At 37.8% G+C, this 20,738-nt stretch overlaps 1 protein-coding gene across 2 annotated transcripts in view; it reads left to right on the top strand.

The window, feature by feature from the left end:
* Positions 1-20,738, top strand: part of Stx17 (syntaxin 17) — a 64,639-nt gene that overhangs the window by 26,233 nt on the left and 17,668 nt on the right. For both annotated transcript variants that reach the window (XM_008851896.3, XM_029555429.1), the window contains exon 4: positions 18,985-19,210. In XM_008851896.3, coding sequence (XP_008850118.1) covers positions 18,985-19,210 — 226 coding nt within the window. The remainder of the gene's footprint in view (positions 1-18,984; positions 19,211-20,738) is intronic.

Here is a 20,738-nt window from a genome sequence, read left to right on the forward strand (position 1 = left end):
ATCTATCTCTTCTTCATCTTTAGATAGAAATTTGGGGATATTTCTGAAAGAAGGAAAAAACTTATAACTCATTATTAAATTTAGTTATAATCTAAGAGAGAGATTTTGAGTTTTTATATTTCTAAAAGTTGGGCCATACTTCACAGTTTATCATTTGCATGCTGCAAAACTTTTTAATCACTGAGTTGATGAACTTTCTCTTTTAAAGTTTGTTTCACTTATTATAGCCCAGTTGCTCAAATGTGTAGATATTTATGCTGGCAGAGAGGATGTTTGTTCTAGTTTTTTTTTTTTTTTTTTTTTTTTTTTTAAAAAAAAAGAGACAGGGTCCTATGTACAAACACCTGGCCTAGAATTTTCTGTGACCTTGAACTTCTCATCCTCTTGCCTGCACCTCCTGAGTGCTGAGATTACAACATGCACAACCAAGCCTGTGGTACTAGGGATTGAACTCAGGCCTTCATGCATGCCAGGCAAACACTATCAACTGAATTACATCCCCAGCCCTTTCCTGTGAATTTCAGAATTTGGAATGTCTATACCTTTTTGGTCTGATTATTAGAAGATCAGAAATACTTTTAACATTTACAATTTTCTAAATGTTATTGTAGACACTGGAAAAGAGCTATGTTTAAGAAGAGAAGAAAATTTCTGTTCTCATAGGTCTTATGTTTGGGGAATGGCAGCTGGAGAATAGAGAGATTTTATTTTCATTTAAAATTTTAGTTTTTAATTTTTATTCTTTTTATGGTACTTGAGATTGAACTGAGGGCCTCACATGCTAGGGAAGTGTTCTACCACTGAGCTATATCCACAGCCCAAAATGTTTATTTATATATTTGTTAATTTTTTGTGTATTTTTGAGACAGGATTTCCCTTGTAGTCCCAGTTGGCCTCAATCTCATAGAGCTCCACCTGCTTCTGCCTCCCGAGCGCCAGGATTAAAGGCATGTACCAGTCCAAAATGTTTATTTTTAATTGACACATAATTATCCTAATTATCCATATTTATGAGGCAGTTGTGACTTTTTAATGCATGTTCAAATCAAGGTATTCAGCAATATCATCACCTCAAACCTTTATTATTTTTCTTTAGTGAGAACACTGAAAATCGTCTCTTCTGGCTCTTTGGAAACACACAATAATTTACGGTTAACTATAGTGTCTCTACTGTGCAAAACACACCAGAACTTATTCTTCCTATATAACTTTAATTTTATACCTGCTAGCAACCTCTCTTACTTTTCAATTTTTCCTTCTCCTCCCCAGCCTCTGGTAATCATTATTCTACATTCAAATTCTGTGAGATCAACCTTTTTGGATTCTATGTATAAATGAGATCACAGGGCATCTTTCCTATACCTGGTTTATTTCACTTAGCATAATGTCCTACAGATTCATCCATGTTATGCAAATGAAAGGCTTTTATTCCTTTCTCATGGGCAAATAGTATTCATATGCATATATGTATATGTATATGTATCTATCTGTCTTATCTATCATCTATCTATCATCCATCTATCATCTAGCTAGCTAGCTAGCTGTCTAGTTATCTATCTATCTATTCATCCATTGATGAACACAGGTTGATTTGTTTTGGCTTTGCACATGGTGTTGTGATAAGCATGGAAGTGTAGATAGAAACCTCTTTGCCAAACTCATTTTATTTCTTTGGTTGTACACCTTGAAGTGAGATTGCTGAACAATAAGGTGATTGCTTTTTCATTTGGGGGGACCTCCACACTATTTCCCATAATGGCTGTGCTAATTTAGATTCCCATGAAAACTATACAAGCTTCCCTTTCTCTACATCCTTGTCAGCATTTTTAAGGACAGATTTGTTTTTAAGTAAATGTCTAATATATTAAATGGTTCCATTTGCAGAAAAGTAAGCCTATTAAAAGGTTCAAAAATAGTAGAAACTAATTAGTAGTGGTTGTAGAAGGTTCTGGTAACATTTTCAGGGACTCCTGAAGAAACTGAACACACAAACTCAAGGAATAGAGTTCTCCAGGCAGAAGGAAAGTCAGTGTGAAGACTGGTAGGGGTATACTTGGCATGTTCATGGGGTGGTAAGGAGATGGTATGACTGGGGTAAGAGGGTGTAAGAGAGAAAGTTGGACTCTAGCTGGGTCAGATCACAGGAGGCCTTGCAGGTGGCAGTAACTCAGTTGGGAGGAAACCCTTTGAAAGGCTCTGAGCAGATAGTGACCTGATACAACTTGAAAACATTGTTGCCTTGTTATGAAAATGATAGACTCTAAGGGGCAAAGATAGGATCAAGCAGACCAGAGAGGTGCTAGTGGCATCAGGATAGTGTTTGTTAGACATGTTGTGTCACTTTTCCTGGTGACATGTGATCAAATATCTACTTACCCCAGAGAGGGAACCAACAACAGACCAAAGTAATGATTCCAGAGTCTAGTATAGATGACTCAAAGGCAGCTGCATCACTGAAAATCCCACCCCAGAAAGGGTGACACCTCACAAAAACTGCACCCTGGAGCTCCTACATTACTTTCCAGGAAATTTACAGGTGAGAGAGTCTCTGTTACTCATCTACCCAACAGTCTTTACTGCTTGGATAACCTTCAGGAGGGTAAATTCAGGAGGGTGAATCTTGTAAATTTCAGGAACTTCCTTAGACTTATGAGTTATGTACTTCCTAAATGTTGTAAATCCCAACTTCCTGAATCTTTGCAAATCTCCATCCAAGATGGAATGTTTTAATTCAGGAGAAATTGTTGCACAACACAAGTGCAAGTACACACAGAGATTTCAGTGCTGAATGCCAGGGCCCTGCTGTGGGGTTTTTCCTACTCTCTTGGTAACCCTGCTAGGTGATTCTCAACCCCTAAGCAGAATAGAATAAGGCACTTCCCTGACAGCAACTTTAACATAGAAGCACTTTTCTTTTGAGAAATTGCATGTGTGCACACACACACACACACACACACACTCCAAACATATAAAATATTTACAATTATAAAATAACACTAGGGATTTATCACATCTTTGTCAAATCCTAATATTTTGCCACAGTTCCTTCCTTTTCTTGTTTTGAAGAACTTTGCAAGTTCCACCAAAACTCCCCAGTGCCCTTCCTCCATCCTACTTCTGACTTCAACTGAATGAAATATTTTTGCCTGACTTAAGTATAATTGTATATAAGTAATATATTGTTTCATTTTCTTCATTGTGCTCTTTTTAAAGTAAGTTTCTTGAAGTATGTTGTCATATGATAAGGTACACATATTTAAAATATGTAATGTTTGACATATGTCTATGTGATAAAACTATCCCCACAATCAAGATCATGAGTATCAGATCACCCTGAAACAATTCTCTGTGTGCTTCTGAAGCCCATACCCTCTTGGTCTCCCCTACCTGTCCCTCCACCCTGTCCTTTGAGTTTTTTTGTTGTTTTGTTTTGTTTTGTTTTTTTAATTGCACCATATCTCCTTTCTTGTCTTGCAAGCTATAATTCTTGCTATTTTAGTGGTTGATTCAGGGATTATTATATTTATCTAAATACAATTTATTTTCAAGTGCTATTATACTGCTTTACATATGTTTAAGAAACTCTCCTCTACTGGACTTTGTGTTGCTTCCTCTGTTTTACTTTTGCATGTGCTCTCTACCTTGTAACCGTTATTATTTAAAGTGACCTCTGTGGTAAGTGAAGCATCCCATCTGTTTACTCATGTCATTTCTACTTCTGCTGTTTATTAATGCCTTTGTACAGATTCATATTTTCACATTTTAAAAAGATTTTATTTTTAGTTTATGTACTGGGTGTTTTGACTCTGTATGTAAAAGTGCATGTCTACGTGTCTGGCACCTGCAGAAGCCAAAAGAAAATGGAGTTGAAGATGAGTATAGTTGCCTTGTGGGTGCGCAAACGCAACCCGGGTCCTCTGGGAGAACAAGTGCTCTTAGTGACTGAGCCATCCTTCCGGCCTCCTTATTTTCATGTTTTGACTTTCTTTTGCTTAAAAGGTTTTCTTTAACATTTCTTGGAGTTGAGTTGTATTTGATGAGTTCTTTCAGTCTGTGTATGTCTGAAAAATGACTCTGTGTGTGGAGTTCTTCCGTGACTTTCAGCACTTTAAAGATGCATTCTGGCGAGAGCTGTGCTACTGTGTCCACTGTGTTCCTCTCGCTGCTTTTAAGACTTCCCTTTTATCCCTAGTTTGGGACACTCACATTATGGGACTTGGTGCCATTTTCATTTGTCTTGTGCTTTGAATTTGTTCGCCCTTGTGATTTATTGTTGTTTTGAGCTCAGAGATTTTTCTGTCATTACTTCTTCAGATATTTTTCTGTCCCCTCCCCTCCTTTCTCCATCAAGAACTCCAGATACCTATACATTTATGTTATCTCACAGCTGGCTGGTGCTTTTTAAATCCTCCTTTGCTCTTGCCTTTGAGGTGACCTGTTATTCTGCCATCATTTACTAGTCTCAGCAGCAAAGTACCTATTGGCCTTTAATGCCTATAATATGTTTTCATCTCTCACACTTTTAATTTCTCATCTCCAGAATTTGTGTTATTTTTTTTAATGAAACTAATTTTATTTTAGACATAGATCCCAACACCATGTACTTCATGATATATATGCAGACATTTTCTACTACAAAAATATCCAAAATCCCAAACATTCCTAGTCCCAAGAATTCTAACGTGTACCACATGTCTTTCTATGTGGAAAGTCAAACAAACTGAACATTAGAACAGAAAGTAGAGTGGTAGCTACCGCATACCATATACCATGGATATGTTCTCTATATTCATTTAAAATGGTTTACATTTTTGTGAAATTCTAGATTAAATTTTGTGTATTTTATACAGAACATCACAATCAAACTTAACCATCTTTATACCCCTTCCCCACTGGCACCTGCCCATAGCCCCCCACCCACTGGAATCCATACATTTTGTTATTTGTGTTAAGGTCTATCATGTCAAGTTAGTGTTCCCAGACATCCATCCCTCAGTGCAAGTTCATCCACTAGGGACTAGGCCACCTATATAGAGTCCCTCCCTTTAAGAAGATCAGCTCTTCCTCACCTGGTATTAATCAGATGCCAATAGTTCCTTCAACTAAGTTTGGGGCTTGTTGCCCGTTTCCACAGTTCTGTGCTGAGGTTTAGTCTGCTTGAGTTTGCATGTGTCTTGTGCATGCTGACACCATTGCTATAGGTTTATATGAGCAAGGTCCCAGGGGCTTGTAGGTCTCTATTTCCATATGGTCATGAGCACCTTGGGTGAGTGAAGTTTAATATGAGTCCTGTCTAAAACCCACACTCTGCAGCCTCTTACTCTCTACCCTTTGGCCATTTGTGACCTTTTGTGTTTCTGGCCCCCTATTGCATGAAGGAGCTTCAGTAATGAGAATTGAGAGATGCATTAGTGTCCTCTTTACCCCTTGTTCTATGTTCCATGAGCCTTAAGTGTAGCGATTGCATTGTAGATATGCCACTTAGGCTTGTGCAATTCACAGACAATGTCTGTGTGTGACCAGTTGTGGAACACTGTAATAGTCTCCATCTGTTTCAAAAGAAGCTTCTTTGATGAGCAGTGACTGGGATACTTGTTTGCAAGTATAAGGATCCATACTTTGCATATAGTAAGAAATTACATTTGTCTAGGGATATAAGAGCCTTGGCAATTTCTCTAGGATCTAAGACCTCTCCAGCCATGTGTATTTGGTTATGTTTACAATACCACATGTGAGTTTCCTCCCATTGAGTAGGCTTTAAGTCCAATTAGGTAGTTGGTGATTACCCCCAAGATAAAAGTGCCACTATTGCACCAATGTCATTTGCTGTGCCAGTCATTGATGTGGTTATTAGGCCTTGAAGCTGGGGCTGGACCATCGATTGATGTTCTCCCTTAGCAGCTTGCATAGTGTCCTCTAAAACTCTAAGAACTAGCCTTCAGGGAGGTAGCTTCCAGGTCAGTTCCAGCTCCATTGATCCCAATCCTGTGTCTGGGGTATATCCTGTCTTCGGCAATAGGGTCTTATCTTCAAATTCTAGGAGGTATTCAAGGGCTGTGGCAATAGCCTATATAATTTTGGGGGTCTCTTGGACTACCATGGCCAACAACTCAAAGGAAGGTTTCTCCTGTTTGGCACTGTTTCTTATGTAGCCTTCAGCTGTACACATAGACTTGTGTAGGGATATTTTATGTATAATTTGTCAGTAAGTTTTTGGACTAATATGACTCCCTCTGGTTTTTCACACTAGCTACACATTATTTATCTCTCCTCTCTCTCTCCCTGCCTAACCCTTCCTCGATTCCCTCCCCCTTTGAAGTATCCCCATTTCCCCCATTTCTCCCTTGATAATACCAGTCTCCTATGTTCACACCTCTCTTATTTATTTATTTATTTATTTATTTTATTATTTTTATTTTATGTGTATGCATGTATTGCCTGCATGTGGGTAAGTGCAACCATGCCATGCAATGCTCACAGAGAAAAGAAGAAGGTGTTGTATCCCTTGGAACTGGAGTTATGGATAGTTGTCAGCTGCCGTGTGGGTGCTGGTATTCAAACCTGGGTCTTCTGCAAGAATAGCCAGTGTTCTTAACCACTGAGCCATCTTTCCAGCCCTGTTCACACCTCTCTTAAGGTCCCTCTTCCCTTTTACCCCCATAGTTCCTTGTATAACCTTCCCTTTGCCCTCCCATTTAAATACCCCATTTTACCCATTTCTCCCTTGGAAACACCTGTCTCTTTTCTTCTCTCCCAGGTTCCTTCTTTCCCTTTACCTCCCTGGTTCCTTTCCATCTTCCTGACTTCTGAAGTTACATCAGGATATAGTCTCACATATAAGGATTTGGTGCTAGGATCCACAAATGAGGGAGAATATATGTCGTTTGTTTTTCTGAGTCAGTGTTACTTCACTTAGTATAACAGTTTCTAGTTCCATCCATTTACCTGCAAATTTCATCTTTTCTTTTTTTTTTTTTTACCACTGAGTAGAACTCGGTAAAACTCATTGTGTAAATGTACTACATTTTCAGTATCCACTCATCAGTTGAGGGGCACTTAGGTTGCTTCCATCTCTTAGCTATTTTGAAAAGAGCAGCAACAAACATAGTTGTACAAGTGTCTCTGCAATAAGATGAGTGCTTTGGGTATATGCCAAGGAGTGGTAAAATAGGTTCAAGTGGTAGGTTTATTCTTAGATTTTTAAGAGTTGTTCACACTGCTTTCCATGGGGATTGTAATTCCACCAGCAGTGGATGAACGTTCCCCTTTTCCCACGTCCTCTCCAGCATTTGGTATCATTTGTTCTCTTGATCTTAGCCAGTGTGATGGGGGTAAGATGAAATCTTAAAGTAGTTTTAATTTGCATTTCCCTAATTACTAACAATGCTGAACACTTTTTAAGAGGTTTCTTGGCCATCCTCATTTCTTCTTTTAAGAACTCTCTGTTTAGATCTTTAGCCCATTTTTTAAATTGAATTGTTTATTTTTTTGATTCTTTGTTTTTTGAGTTTTTTATATATTCTGGATGTTAAACCTCTGTCAGATGTGTCACTGGTGAAGATTTTCTCCCACTCTGTGAGTTTTCTCTTCACCTCCATGGCTGTTCTTTTGCTGCACAGAAGCTTTTTAGTTTAATGAGGTCCCATTTGTTGATTGTTGACCTTAATTCCTTAGCAACTGATGTTCGATTTGGAAAGTCCTTTTGTACACCTGTATCTTGCAGGTTACTGCCAATGTTTTCTTTTAACAGTTTCAGGTTTCATATTGAAGTCTTTGAGCCATTGGGAGTTGATTTTTGTACAAGGTGAAAGATAAAGGTCTAGTTTCATTCTTCTGTAGGTGGAAATCCAGTTTTGCCAGCATCATTTGTCGAAGATGCTGCCTTTCCTTCAGTGTCTGTTCTTGACCCCTTTACGAAAAATACTGAAATTGCATGTACCCGTGTTTGGGTCTTCAATTATGTTCCACCGATCTATGTGTCTATTTTTGTGACACTACCATGTTGTTTTTATGACTATAGCCTTGTAGTATAGTTTGAGATCTTATATAGTAATCCCTTCAGAATTGCTTTTTGTGCTCAGGGTTGCTTTGGCTATCCGAGGTCTTTTGTGCTTCCATTTGAATTTTAGGATGTGTTTTTTCTAATTCTCTGAATAATATCGTGGGGATTTGATTGAGATTGCATTGAATTTATAGATTGCTTTTGGTAGAATTGTCATTTTCACAATATTAATTCTTCCAATCCATGAGCATGGGAGGTTCTTCCATCTTCTGATGTCTTCCTCAACCTCTTTCTTTAATGATTTAAATTTTTTATTGTAGAGATTTTTAAGGTCTTTGATCAAATTTATTCTGAGATATTTTATTTTCTTTGAAGCTATTGTGAATGAGAGGGTTTCCCTGTAGTCTTTCTCTGATTGCGTGTTGTTGTTATATAGAAAGGCTACTGATTTTTGTATATTAATTTTGTACACTTTACTGAAGGTGTTAATCATTTCTAGGAGCTTTCTGGTGGAATTTTTGGGATCTCTTAGATATATCATCTGCAAATAGGGATAATTTGACCTCTTCTCTTCCAATTAGTACTCCTTAAATTTCCTTCTCTTATCTTATTGCTCTAGTGAGAGTTTCAAGAGCTATATTAAAAAGGAGTGGAGGTAGTGGACGACTTTGGTTCCTGATTTTAATGGGAATGCTTCCAATTTTTCTCCATTTAGAATGATGTTGGCTATGGGTTTGTTATATATGGCTTTAATTATGTTGAGGTATGTTCCCTCCAGTCCAATTCTCTCTAGGAATTTTAACATAAATGCATGTTGAATTTTGTCAAAGAGCTTTTCTGCAGCTATTGAGATGACCAGGTGATTTTTGTCTTTGATTCCATTTATATGATTTATGACGTTTATTGACTTACGTATATTGAACCATGCCTGCATCTCTGGAATAAAGCTGACTTGATCATGGTGTCATGTGTGTTTGTATGTGGTTTGCAAGTATTTTGTTGAGTATTTTTGCATCTATGTTTATTAGGGAAATGGGTCATCTATAGTTTTCTTTTTTGGTTGTATCTTTACCTGGCTTTGGTATTAGAGTGATGCTCACTTCATAGAAGAAATTTGGGAGTTCTCCTCCTGTTTCTTTTTCAATAATTTAAGTGGTATTGATTGTAGAACTTCTTTAACTGTCTGGTAGAATTCTGCTGTATATCCACCTGGGTCTGAACTTTTTTTAGTCTGGAGGTTTTATATTATTGTTTCAATTTCTTTATATGTTATGGGTGTGTTTAAACTGTTGATCTCTTCTTGGTTTAGCTTTGGTGAGTCCCATGATTTTAGATATTCATCCATTTCTTTTATGTTTTAATAGAATATAGGGTTTTTAAATAGTACCTTCTAATTCTGGATCTTTTTGTTGTCTGTTGTGATGTTTCTCCTTTCATCTCTGATTTTGTTCATTTGGAGTTGCTCTTTCTTTCTTTTGGTTAACTGAGCTAAGGGTTTGTCTATCTTGTTTGTCTTTTCAAAGAACCAGCTCTTTGATTCATTGATTCTTTGTATTGTTTTCTTTGTTTCTGTTTCATTAATTTCTGCTCTGATTTTTATTATTTCTATTTGTCTGCTAGATTTGAGTTTTGTTTGCTGTTGCCTTTCCAGAGTCTTGAGTTACAATGTTGTCATTTATTTGTGTTCTTTTTGATTTTTTAAAAAATGTAGGTATGCAGAGCTATAAACTTCCCTGTTAGGACTGCTTTTAAAGTGTCCCAGGGGTTTTGTTGTGTGTATTATTCTGTTTAATTCCAAGAATACTTTTGTTTCTTTCTTAATTTCTTCTTTAACCTGTTCATCATTCAGGAGTGTGTTGTTTAACCTCTGTGAGTTTATATAGTTACTAGGGCTTCTTTTGGTGTTGATAAGCTTTATGGCATTGTGATCTGATAGAATGCTTGAAATTATTTCGATTTTTTGTATTTGTTGAGGTTTGTTTTGTGTTCCAGTATGTGGTCAATTTTGGAGAAAGTTCTGTGTGGTGCTAAATAGAAAGTGTATTCTTTGATGCATAGGTGGAATATTTGGTAGATGTCTGTTAGGTCCGTTTGCTCTATGATATCATTTAATTCACATGTCTCTGTTTATTCTTTGTCTAGTTGACCTGTCTAATGGAGACAGTGGGGTATTGAATTCCCCTTCTATTACAGAGTTGGGGTTAATCTGTACCTTGAAGTCTTGTAGTACTGTTTTTATGAAATTGGGTGCACCAGAGTTTGGTACATATATGTTCATGATTGTAATATCTTCTTGGTCTATTGTTCCTTTGATCAGAATGAAGGACCCTCTTTATCTCTTCTGATTGGTTTTAGTTTGAAGTCTATTTTGTCAGATATTGGAATTGTAACCCCTGCTTGTTTCTTACTACCATGGCTTGGAATATTTTTTTGCATCCTCTCACCTTAAGGTAGTGAAGGTGCCTGTCCCTGAAGGTGAGGTGGGTTTCTTACAGACAACAAAATGATGGATTTTGGTTTTTAATCCATTCAACTATCCTGTGCCTTTTGACTGGGGAGTTCAGACCACTGATATTTAAAGTTATTATTGAGAGATGTGTATTCCTTTCTGTCATTTTGATTTCTATTTACATTCTTGGTCTAACTTTGGTTCCATAATTATAACTTCATTTAGTTTCTTTCTGTTGCCCCTTAGGTATAGTCATTCCTTTCTTCAGCTCGTTGTATTGCTTCAAGTATTCTTGAAGAGCTGGTTTTATAGAAATGAATTCTTTCAGCCTATTCATGTTGTGGAAGATTTTTCTTTCCTCTTCAATTATAATAGACATTTTTGCTGGTTAAAGTATTCTGGGTTGGCATCTGTGGCTATTTAGGACTGGAAATACTTTGGTCTAGGCTCTTCTGGCTTTCATAGTTTGCATTGAAAAGTCAGCTGTAATTCTGATGGGTTTTCCAGGATACATAATATGTTGTTTTTCTTTTGCAGCTTTCAGTATTCTCTCTTTGTTCTATACATTTAGTATTTTACTGTGATATGCCATGGGGAATTCTTTTTTGATCCTGTCTATTTGTTGTTCTATGTGCTTCTTGTATTTGTATGGGCAGGTCTTTCCTTAATTTGGGAAAATTTTCTTCTACAATCCTGTTGAAAACTCTGGTCAAAACTATTAACCTGAGATTCTTCCTCTATGCCTATGATGTGTAAATTTGGTCTTTTCATGGTGTCCCACATCTCCTGCATATTCCATCCCTGTGTTTTCTTAAATTTTTCATAATTTTTGTTTGAGTGGTCCAATTTTTCAATTTTATCATCTAATCTTGATATTCTATTTTCCATTTCATTCATTCTACTGGTGAGGCTTTCTCCTGTTGTTAGGCTTATTGAGCATTTCACTTCCTTTTTCATTTCAGCCTGAGTTTTCTTCAGCATTTCTAACTCTTTGTGAATTCAGTCAGAAGTTTATCCCTATCTTCTTTTAGTTCTTTTATTTGCTTGTTTGTGTGTTCTTTAAATTTGTTGAATTCCTTGACCATGTTTATGATTGTTCTTTTAAATTCTGTGTCCTGGGTTAGCTCTAGGGGGTTCTCATTGCAGAACTCTTCTATAGGACTGGTAGTGTTTGGTGGGGACATATTATTTGGATTTTTCATCTTATTATTTGTTTTCATTGTGATTTTGGCATGTGGGTTTCTTTTGTTGTTTGTGATTCTGGTATAAAACTCAAGGCTTCCTTAGTTGAGTTGAAGTCTGATTCTGTTTGTATTTCTGATGTTACTTGGTTGTTTTCTTATTGCATATGAAAAGCTGGTTGGTCTAGCTTCAGGTTCTCTCTTTTGATTTTATATTGTAAGAACCAGATGGCTCTAGTCCAGCTACTCAGGAGCTCCCACATATGCTCAAGTCATGCACCAATCAGATGCTCTTAGGCTTCCTCCTAAGATCTGGACCCCTGCTAGCCAGAAGGCACACCACAATTTGGGAAGCTTGCTCGGCGGAGGCTGGATTCAGGAGCTCTCAGGCAGCCTGCATAGGTCTGGGCCCCTACTAAGGGGCAGAAAAGCTTAGCCCTGCAGCAGTGGGAATGGTTGCAGATGGATCCAAGGTAGGGGATGGGCACGACACAATTTGGGACCCTCACCACCATGCTGAGGCTGGATTTAGGCACTCTTCAGGCAGCCTACACAAGTCTGCTACTATTAAAGGCCAAAAGGAATTTGGGTTTTTAAGTATCTTCCTTATTGCTGCTTAATTTTTCAAACATGTCAAATGCAATTGTGATAACTTTATATCCCTTTCTACTGCTTTTAAAAAATTTTTATATGTATGCGTGTATTGCCTGCAGGTAGGTAAGTGCACCCATGTCGTGCAGTGCCCGCAGAGGTCAGAAGAGGTTGTCAGATCCCCTAGGACTGGAGTTACAGACAGTTGTTAGTTGCCACGTGGGTACTGGGATTCGAACCCGGGTCTTTTGCAAGAACAACCAGTGTTCTTAACTGCTGAGCCATCTCTCCAGCCCTGTCTTTCTACTGCTTTTAATACCTTTGTCAATCATAGGTGTATTTTGATTCAGTGATTCCCCATTGTGGGTCGTGGTTTTCTGTTTCTGCATGTCTGGTGATCTTTAATCTTATTAGGTGCTGGATGGTTTTGTGTTACTAGAAAGTTTCTTGAGCTTTGTTCTGGAATGCCATGAAGTACTAGTTACTCAGAAGCAGTATAGTCATTTCAGGTCTTCCTTTAATGATTCATTAAGTGGAACAGCATTCAGCCTGTGCTTACTTATTCCTCATTACTAGACAGAACCTTTCTGAGTGTCTGCTCAGTGCCTTGTGAATGAGAGGTTTCCCAGTTCAGTGGAGGGCACAGGTTCTTCTTCCTGCCTTGAACCAGTGCTGGGTACTAGTTCTTTTAACTTCTTCAGATGGCCTTTTCCCCAGCCTTGGGGAGGGTCTGCACATCAGCTGTTCTGGTCAGTTCTCTATTAAATGCTATGTGGCGACCACCTGATGGTGATGTAGCAGTGTCTCCAGATTTGTTTGCTGCTTTCTTCACCAGTCAGTACTGATTGCGAGAACTCTGCTCTACTTGGACAGCAGCAGAAGCCAACCTGCTCTGGAAGAAAACATTAGCATTAAGAAAGATTTCTGTGAGCTATTTTTAAAACTAAGAAAAGAAACTAGAAATAGTTACTGCTGTAATTTACTGAAGAACAAACTTGGCTCTCTAGAGACTTCATCAGCCCTGCTTTCTTTTTCTTTCCATAGTAGTGATGATGAGAACACAGATTTCTGAAACTCTCCTTAGATTCTGATTCAGTCGATTCCAGAGGTCATTAAAAAACCTGCTGCTCTATAGGAAGTTTGTCCATTTCCACAAGTAGCACAGATGCACACCAAAATAAAATCAGCCATGAAATCTGTAGACGTGAAATGTGGCTTTCATGATCTTACTAGGAGAAAAGGGGAACACTTGATAGCTACTTTTGGTTTTTTAAAAAGGCATTTAAGAAGGGAGAAGCAACAGAAAAGAGGGATAATGAGACAAACAGTAGGAAAGGAGGAAAAGTAGAAGTTAGGGAAGAAAAAACAGATGAGGAGGAACAAGGGAAGGTAGAGAATGTTAGAAAAGAAAAAAGCAGATCCCAAGATGGAATTCAAGTTATTTTAAGTTGTATGAGTTCAGAGGAATTTAACTGAATTTTGTTTTAAAATATTTATGAGCTTAATCCGGATTTAGGATTGTTGACCTCTATTCGAATTGGCGTGGGATATGTTCTTCAGAATCTTAGGAGATTGATGAAATCTAAGCAGTCATAGATTTTTTAAGACATACCATTGTGCTGTGTGCCTCTAAGAAAGGAAAAGTGCTGCTACCTAATTGTGGTCCAGTGCCTTTTTACCCTGTATTGTAAAATAAGTTCCAGCTTCTGCTGAAATAAGAGAAAGGTGCTGTGTCTTGGCATCGACGAATACAGTATTGAGAAGCTTTGAGTTTCTGTCTATTCTTTCTATTCTATATGTCCTATTTGCCTCAAAATATTTTCCAGACAACTTCAATCTATTCCCCCTCATGAAACCTATCCAGATCTCTGTAGCAATTTGCACTTCAAACTTTCTTTTGGCATGCTTCTTATTCCCTTTCAATTTGTATTTTTCCTTTGTACAGAATCAGAGCAAAGCATGAGTAAGTGGTTCTGCTTTCGGCGCATCTGTTAGCATTGTACCTGAAGTACTGGCCGGGCCTTTCCTGTTCTTGCCACACATGTCTTTTATGTCCTTTTTTTTGTTTCACGCACTCCGGCCCTTTACTTGCACGGTTCTCCTTGCTTCTGTGTTCGGTTGCCCTCCCTTTAATCCTCTTCCCCCACTGGTAAGTGTCTCAAACTCTGAACTTCCCTTAGCATTCCTTACATGCCGTATTTGATTCCTTAGATGTTATTTTTGTTTTCTTAATTGAGATTTATTATTTTTTTTCATACAACACGCTGTGGTTTTTATTACTTAGAAAAGCCTCATGGTTATTTCTCTTTCTAAGAGATTTATTTCTTTTATAGTGTTAGAAATTCATTTTTTAGACTGTCTCTTTAAAAAAGTTTTATTGCAATATAATTTATGCAATGGCATCATATGGCTTTTTTCTTTAAATCTGATTAACTGACTTTGCCAAGGAGTCACTAATTGCAGTATTCCCTTTGCTGACTATTAATAACTCCTAGGTGACACGTGCTTTCTCACAGGGCTCATGTCCACCTTACTATTTTATGTTGATATGTCAGAGTTCACCCCAAAGAAGTCGTTTCTTTCATTATTTCTTCTACTTAATGAAAGGAGAAAGATTCCACATGCAAGTAATGAATTCACTTCCACAGTTAGATCTTGACTCCTTTTATCCCCACTCAGATGTTTTCAACCATATTTCTGCCCTTAGGCTAGTTGATTATTTAGGTCAATGTAAAATTCTTTTCTAAAAGTATTAAACTTAAAAATTTTGCCGGGCCTGGTGGCGTACGCCTATAATCCCAGCACTTGAGAAGCAGAGGCAAGCGGATCTCTGTGAGTTCAAGTCCAGCCTGGTCTACATAGTGAGTTCCAGGGCAGCTGGAGCTATAGGGAGACCCTGTCTCAAAAAGACCAGAAATAAATTTTTTTAAACTATATGTGCTATAGAATACTTATACCAAATATATACTCCTAAGTAATTTTATTGTCGGTACTTATATACCACTACTCAGATTAAGAAATAGACAGCTGTCAGCATTCTGGAAGGCCCTGTGATCTCTTCTCAGTCACAACCACCTGTCCCCTCACTAGAGGAATCACCACCTTGACTTTGGTGGTGAATACTTTTACCTTTTCATCATAGTTTTACCACCAAAATGTGTCCTTAAGACTGCAGTTTAGGGGCTGGAGAGATGGCTCAGCGGTTAAGAACACTGACTGCTCTTGCAGAGGACCTGGGTTTGATTCCCAGCACCCACATTGATGGCTATGAGCCTACCTTAACTCCAGTTCCAGGGGAATCTTAACCCCTCTTCTGACCTCAACGGCATTGCACAACACGGGTGCACTCACATACATGCAGACAATACACTCATACACATAAAATAAAAATAATAAATAAAACATATTTTTAGAAAGACAGCAATTTAATTTAACTTGCTTCAGAACATTATAGAGATTGAACTAAACAGAATATATCTTTGAGATATACCTGTCATTGATTTACCTGTTGTTGTCAATAAGAATAGACTTCCAACCCACCTTTTGAACGGAATCCATCCCTAACTACTATTGCTGTACTTTTGTATGCTGCTAGACTTAAATTTCTGGCACTGGTTTGTTGATGAGCGCACCTGAGTCTGGTGTGGATATTTCGTTTTCGTTACTTTCCTTGTTGAATTTTGGTGTCAAGGTTCTGCTACCAAGAATCAGAACATGGTCTTTGCTCCCTTGAAGAATTTGTGTTATTTTTCATAAATATTTGGTAGAATTGGCTAGTGACACAATTTATTTTTTTTTTTAATTGGTTGATTGTGGCTTTACACAGGGAGAGGGAGAAGATAGGAGAGTTTCAAAATTTTGCATTTAATTTATTTAGTAGTAGTTGGGCACGCTGACACATGCTTGTAATCCCAGCATTCAGGAGATGAAGGCAGGAAGCTCAGGAGCCAAGGGCACCCTCTGCTACACAGGAAATTTGAGGCCATCCTGGACTGTATTGGACCCTCTCTCAAAAACCAAAACAAATAAACAAAAATAAAATTAGTAGTTATGCGATTATTTGGGTTTCTATTTTTTTCCAAGTTTGGTAAATTACAGTTTTGTAGGTATTTATCCATTTTGTCTAACTTTGCTAATTTAGTGGCATAAGTTTGTTCACAATATCTTATTTTTTTGATTTTGCAAGGTATCCCCTATTTGTTTCTGATTTTGGTTACTAGTGTCTTTAATTTTTAAAATACTTCTTATGAAAGTGCTTTTAAAACTATTTCTTTTTCCAGAATAAATTTTGGTTTTGTTATCTGCTGTGTTCCTGCTTTTCTGTCTCATTACCTTTATTCACACCTTTGTCATTTTCTCCTTTCCACATTTGTACAAACTTTTGGTATTTTCTGTGTTCTTGAGATGGATATTTAGCTTGTTAATTTCTAGCCTTTCTTTTTTTTTTCTTTTTTCTTTTTTTCTTCCAAACATAAGTTTGAAGAAAACTCACTAGAATTAAAAAAAAAAAAAAAAAAAACCAGGGCAGGCAAGCTGTAAATCTCCAATCTCCAGCTGCCCAGAGGTGGGAGGAGAATAAACCAGCATGGAGATTAGCCACATGGCAGCAGGCAGGGCAGGGCGCTTCAGAGAAAGATTAAGGAAGCCCAAAGTGTTAGGGATACTTAGCATACTTAGGCTCTGGCCAGCATTTGAAAGAAAAAGTTAGACCCTTCTCATGGTGGCTCCTAGGGACTGCCTAGCTTTTCTTTCCTAATGTATATGTAGTTAGAGATGTTAATTTCTAACTAACATCTAATTAATTTATTTTTTTAATATTTTTATTTATCATTTTTATTTTTTGTGTACAAGTGTATTGCCTGCATGTATGTGAGTACACCCATATCATGCAGTGCTGTGGAAGTCAGAAGAGAGCTTCGGATTCCCCTGGAACTGGAGTTAAGGACTCTTTATAGCCGCCATGTGGGTGCTGGGACTCGAACCCAGGTCCTCTGCAAGAGCAGTCAGTGCTCTTAACTGCTGAGCCATCTCTCTATTTATTTTTATGTGTATGAGTGTTTTGCCTGCATGTATGTAAGTGCACCCATGTCATGCAAAGCCTGAGGAGGCCAAAAGAGTATCAGATCCCTGGAACTGGAGTTACAGATGATTGTTAGCCTCCATGTGGGTGCTGGAAATCGAACCCAGGTCCTCTGGAAGAGCAGCCGTTGCTCTTAATCACTAAGCCATCTCTCTAGCCCCATAACTGATGTTTTGCAGGGGACTATAAGTTCTAATATGTATTACTTTTTTCACATTCAGGTCATAGGGTCTTTTATTTCTATTGTGATTTCTTCTTTGACCTTTGGATTACTTAGAAGCATCTTTTTTTCCTTTTATACACAGTATATGTAGATGTATTTCTATTAATGGTTTCAAATTTAACTTAATTATGGTCAGAGTATGTTCTGTATGATGTATTTTTGAAATTTGAGAAAATTGCTTTACAACTCAATATATAATCAACTGTGTAAACATTTTCTGGTTTTTACATATATATTCTCAGTTTGTTGGGCTATGTAACATATCAGGCTGTGTTAATCTTCTTGTTCAAATATTCTATACCTAACATATTCTTTTACATTTGTTCTAGAAATTACCTGGGAGATGGTTCAGTGCATAAAACTCTTGCCACATAAGTAGGACTAGAGTTCAGATACCCAGAACTCACATAAAAGCCAGACCAGCTTGGTGGCCACCTGTCACCCCAGCACTCTGGAGGCAGAGACAGGGAATGCCCAGAACAAGCCATCCAGCTAGGATAGCTGGAGTCAGGGAGTGCCAGGTTCAGTGAGAGACCTGCCTCAGAAAATGAAGTGGAGAGCAAGTTAGGAAGACATTCAACATCAGCTTTGGGTCCCCACATGTACTCATGCACATGTAAACATGCATGTTTACATATATACGTACAGAAAAGACAGTATTAAAATTTTCTTTGTAATTCTTTCAGCTTTTGTATTACATGTATTCTATGTTATTAGCTACACTTGACTTTAGAATCATGTATTTTTGGTGACACTATCATTATAAAGTGATTCTTATTTCTGGTAATGTTTTGGCTTTAACCTCTATTTTCTCTGATAGTAGTATTGCTATAGCAAATTTCCTTTGGGGAGGAAGGATGTTAGGGTTTACATGGCCATTTATTTATTTATTTATTTATTATTTATTTTACTCTTTTAGTTTGAACCATTTTGTATTTATGTTTTAAATACTCTTTTGCTTTTACATCCTGTCTGAAAAATCTTCATTTTACAATGAATATTTGTCTCATTTACATTTAATGTAATTGGTGATGTTTATCTTCCACTCTATTGTGTACTTTCTTTTTCTGCTTTTTGATTCTTTTTTTCAACTCCATTTTTATTTTACTAGCTTTGGAATTATATATGTTTACTAGAACTTATAACATGCATCCTTGACTTAGCAATATAGATCATACCTTAGAATATTTTAGTTCCATCATGTATGCCCCCCAAGCTAAATACTAGTTACATAGCATTTACTGTGTAATAGTCACATGTAATAAAGGAAAATTACTACACAAATTCAAAGTTTGAGGACATGAGTTCTAAATATGCTGGATTTATGTTACATTCTGTTGTAGACAATTTGTAATCATTTACATTCACAGCCATCATAGCAAATTACTTCAGAAAAGAAATAGGTTTCATACTGAAAGATGGTGGTGATGTTTTTGTTTTTGTTTTTTCCATTTATAGCAACTGCGCTCCAATATCCGAGAAATGGAGAAGCTTTGCTTGAAAGTCCATAAAAATGATCTGGTATTTCTGAAGAGAATGATAGATCCTGTCAAGGAAGCAGCAGCAGCAGCAACAGCAGAATTTCTCCAACTCCATTTGGAATCAGTTGAAGAACTTAAGAAACAATTTAATGATGAAGAAGCTTTATTGCAGCCTTCTCTGACCAGATCCATGACTGTTGGTGGTAATGTATTGCACTAAGTCTTATGTTGACTATGCACAGTTAACTAAGCTCACCTCATCAGGTAGAGTGGAAGAGAGGTCGTCCTTCCTTATAAGTCCTGATAGGCCAGTTTGCTGACACCCCAAGTGGCCTGGAAATGTGTACCCTGGAAACTTTGCAAGATAAATTTGTATGGATTGGAACTTTGGGGCATCAAGTACCTGCTTGTTCATGTACTGAAAAATTTTTAATTATTTCTTAAAGATAATGTCATCCTCATGTGTAGTATACACCTCACTTACTCTAATGCAGGGTGGTCTATTCAGGAGGTCAGAAGAGGGTGTTGGATTCCCCTGGAACTGGAGTTATGCATAGTTGTTAGCTACCATGTGGGTGCTGGGAATCGAACCTGGGTCCTCTACAAGAGCAGCCAGTGCTCTTAACCACTGAGCCAACTTTCCAGCACCCCCCCCCCACTCTGTTTTTTATCCTAAGGTAGTGAGTAGAATCATTGATACGGTTTCCCTAACTGCATTGTCTTCTAGAGAGCATAAAGCCAAAAGCAGCAAAAATTAAAATTGTAAAGTTGTTGGCTTTATTTTGTAACTGCAGCCTTTGTTTCCTTTTCTGTAATTGTTTATCTTTTATTTTAAATTTATTCCATCTCATTACATGTTATATGTCTTAAGATACTTTTAATCCTTATTAAAAAAAGATGGGCTATAAATACATTAGAAATTCAAATAGATGTTGCACCTGCCCCCCCCCTTTTGTCTGTTTACCAGGGCACTCTTCTAGTCCCTATCTCCAAATCCAGATTATTTTAAATGTTTACATTTTCAATGCTAATGATTCAGTAATTTGCAAGGGAATAAAGAAACATTTAGGCAACCATGCAGTTTCTGGGTAACTTTGCTTTTGTGGCAGCCTTAGTACCTAACACAATGCTTTGCATATGGTGAGCCACTTATGTTTTGTGGATAGAAATAATCTTTTTTTGTTTTGTTTTGTTTTGTTTGGGGTTTTTTGTTGTTGTTGTTCTTTTTGAGACAGGGTCTCCTTGTAGCCCCAGATGTCTTGGAACTCACTATGTAGACCAGGCTGGCCTCGAACTCACAAAGGTCCGCCTGCCTCTGCCTCCCAAGTTCTGGGATTAAAGGCGTGTGCCACCATGCCCGGCAGAAATAATCTTTTAAGGTACAGTTTCAGATGTGCTGAAGTAGAGCTGGGCATGATGGCACATGCCTGTAATTCCAGCACTTGGGAGGTAGAGGTAGGATGGCCATCTGGGAGTTCAATGTCATCCTCAACTACGTAACAAGTTCAAGGCCTGCCTAGGCTACTCTTTTAAAACCAAACCAAACAGGCTGGAGAGATGGCTCAGCGGTTAAGAGCACTGACTGCTCTTGCAGAGGACCTGGGTTCGAGTCCCAGCACCCACATCACTGCTACAAACCGCCCTTAACTCCAGTTCCAGGGGAATCCAAAGCCCTCTTCTGACCTCCGCGGCATTGCACGACACAGGTGCATTCACATACATGCAGGCAAT

This window comes from Nannospalax galili, unplaced genomic scaffold (assembly GCF_000622305.1).
Source record: "Nannospalax galili isolate Female #2095 unplaced genomic scaffold, S.galili_v1.0 scaffold125, whole genome shotgun sequence".
NCBI classification, from domain to species: domain Eukaryota; kingdom Metazoa; phylum Chordata; class Mammalia; order Rodentia; family Spalacidae; genus Nannospalax; species Nannospalax galili.